At 47.9% G+C, this 2500-nt stretch overlaps 1 protein-coding gene across 1 annotated transcript in view; it reads right to left on the bottom strand.

Annotated features, from left to right (window-relative positions):
• The window catches only part of LOC126993846 (ankyrin-1-like), a 118542-nt gene that overhangs the window by 2934 nt on the left and 113108 nt on the right, over positions 1–2500 (bottom strand). Inside the window, exon 7 of the mRNA XM_050852989.1 lies at positions 295–710. Within this exon, the coding sequence (XP_050708946.1) occupies positions 295–710 (416 nt within the window). The remainder of the gene's footprint in view (positions 1–294; positions 711–2500) is intronic.

Here is a 2500-nt window from a genome sequence, read left to right as displayed (position 1 = left end):
AGAGAGAGAGAGAGAGAGAGAGAGAGAGAGAGAGAGAGAGAGAGAGAGAGAGAGAGAGAGAGAGAGAGAGAGAGAGAGAGAGAGAGAGAGAGAGAGAGAGAGAGAGAGAGAGAGAGAGAGAGAGAGAGAGAGAGAGAGAGAGAGAGAGAGAGAGAGAGAGAGAGAGAGAGAGAGAGAGAGAGAGAGAGAGAGAGAGAGAGAGAGAGAGAGAGAGAGAGAGAGAGAGATACACTGACAGGCATACGGTAGAGACAGACAGATCGATAGCGATGCTAACAGCGTGCCAAAACTCACCTTAGGATTCAGGCTGTGGGCGGCGTCCCCGTGCACCGCGCCGCTCCTCCTCGCCAGCCACCTCGCTGCTAAGTCTTTACCCTGCCTCTTAGCCAAGTCCAGCGGCGTGAGGTCATCACCGGCCCCCGTACTGGGCGCCGTGTCCTTATCCAGCAGGTACCTGACCACGTCCAGACGCCCTGCCTTAACAGCCCAGTGCAGGGGTGTCAGGCCATCGCCGTCCATTGCGTAAAGAGGCCAGCCAGCCCCCTCCAGGGCCTTCAGCACAGCCTCGTGGCCACCAAAGCTGGCGAGGTGCACCGGGGTGTGTCCGTCGGCGGCCTGCAGCACCTCGGGGGTGGGCGGCGTGACCGGGATGAGGGTAGACACACACTCAGCTTCACCATCTACTGTAGCCCAGTGGAGGGCCGTCCATCCTGTGTGTGGGAAGAGGGAGAGACGGACAGTTTTCAGTGCTCGGCAGTGACCATTACGTCACCAGACAGTACCCTAGTGCCGCCGTGTGACACACTGCACGGCAGCCACAACGGAGGCTGTTGTGAATACTGCTGATCCTGGATACGTGAGGCAGAGAGGCCTGTTGTTGCGGCAATAACGAGTGTGGCGGGAGGAGAGGGAGAGGGAGGAGGCGAGAGAAGGAGGGGAGAGGAAGGAAGGGGGGAAGAGAATTTAATGACAGCGGAAGTGAGTGAGAGGAAAGAGTGGAGGGATGGAGGTGAGGGGGATGACGGAGGGAAGGGAGTGTAGGTAGAGCTATGAGAGGTGGGAGGGGAAGGATAAGGGGGAGGCGAGGGATAGGGAGGAGGGGAGGGAAGGGAGAATAAGGACTGCAGGGAGAAGAGGGAAGGGAAGGATATGGAGGGGAGTGAGAGGAGATGAGGGAGAGGAAGGAGAAAAAGGGGAGGGAGAGGAAGGAGAAAGAGGGGAGGGAGAGGAAGGAGAAGGAGGGGAGGAAGAGGAAGGATAAAGAAAGGAGGGAGAGGAAGTATATCTAGAGGAGTGAGAGGAGAGGAGTGAGGGGACGGAGGAGTGGAGGAAAGGAAGACACAAAAATCATCACCTCAACCGCTATAAACCCCACCACCACCACCATTTCTCGCAAAACACACGTACTACAACATACGACATGGTAATATCCAGTAACAAAGCCACACATAACGCAATAATAAACCCTCGGCCACCTACCACTTCAGACCATCTTTACATAATCATTACGTTAACAAGCAGAGCCATCACTAACTCAATCCCTCCAAAATTTGGTATAAGAAAAGCAAATTGGGAAAAACTAAAAGAGGAAGTGGAACAAGAAATAGAAACGATAGAAATAGAAGATCATATGAACAAAGAAACAATAGGTAACAAAATGGAACAATGGCATAAGGTAATAGAAAAAGGAATGGCCAACAATATACCAATGAAAAGAAAAATCATATCGCAAAAACAAATATCAAGTCCAAGTTTAAGACACCTCCAACACCAGTTCCAACAATTGCATCTACAAGGAGTACTAGGTTGGAATATAGTACAATATAATCGATACAAAACACAAACAACAGAAATACAGAAAGAAAGCAAAAATATTAGAGACAAAAACTACACCCAGTCACTAACAAAACTAACAAAAAGCTATCACGATCCTCAAAAATTTTGGAACCAGGTCAATAAACTTGAAGCAAAGAAAACACCAGTAAAACAACATCTCATCAAAAACAACCGTAAACTAACAGAAGACGAAGAGAAAGGAGAAACGTTTCGGGAGATCTGGGAAAACATATTTAAAACTACTCCCGAGGAAAATGCTCAATATGACACAGAACAACAAAGAGAAGTCGAAGAATACCTACAAATAAATGAAGAAACACGCAGCACACATAATATATCAAATATAGGCAGACCCCAAGGCACACAGCACACAGACACGCTTATCTCACAAACAGAAATACAAAGCCCAGTAAAATACCTCAAAAATGATACTCCGGGAGAAACTAAAATCAACAAATCAGTACTGAAAAATCTACCAGAAAACGCACTAATAAAGCTCTAATGGCTATTCAACCACACCCTCTCTATGGGATATTTCCCAAGAAATTCAAAATTGCAATCATCTAACCAATACCCAAACCTAACACAGACCACACCAACCCAATAAACCACAGACCAATTTCTTTATTAGAAGTCACTGGCTAAATCATGGAAAAAATCATGA

The sequence above is a fragment of the Eriocheir sinensis genome, unplaced genomic scaffold, assembly GCF_024679095.1.
Source record: "Eriocheir sinensis breed Jianghai 21 unplaced genomic scaffold, ASM2467909v1 Scaffold688, whole genome shotgun sequence".
Taxonomy (NCBI): Eukaryota; Metazoa; Arthropoda; class Malacostraca; order Decapoda; family Varunidae; genus Eriocheir; species Eriocheir sinensis.
Note: the sequence above shows the minus strand (reverse complement) of the source record. Positions and strands in the feature narration are given on the sequence as shown.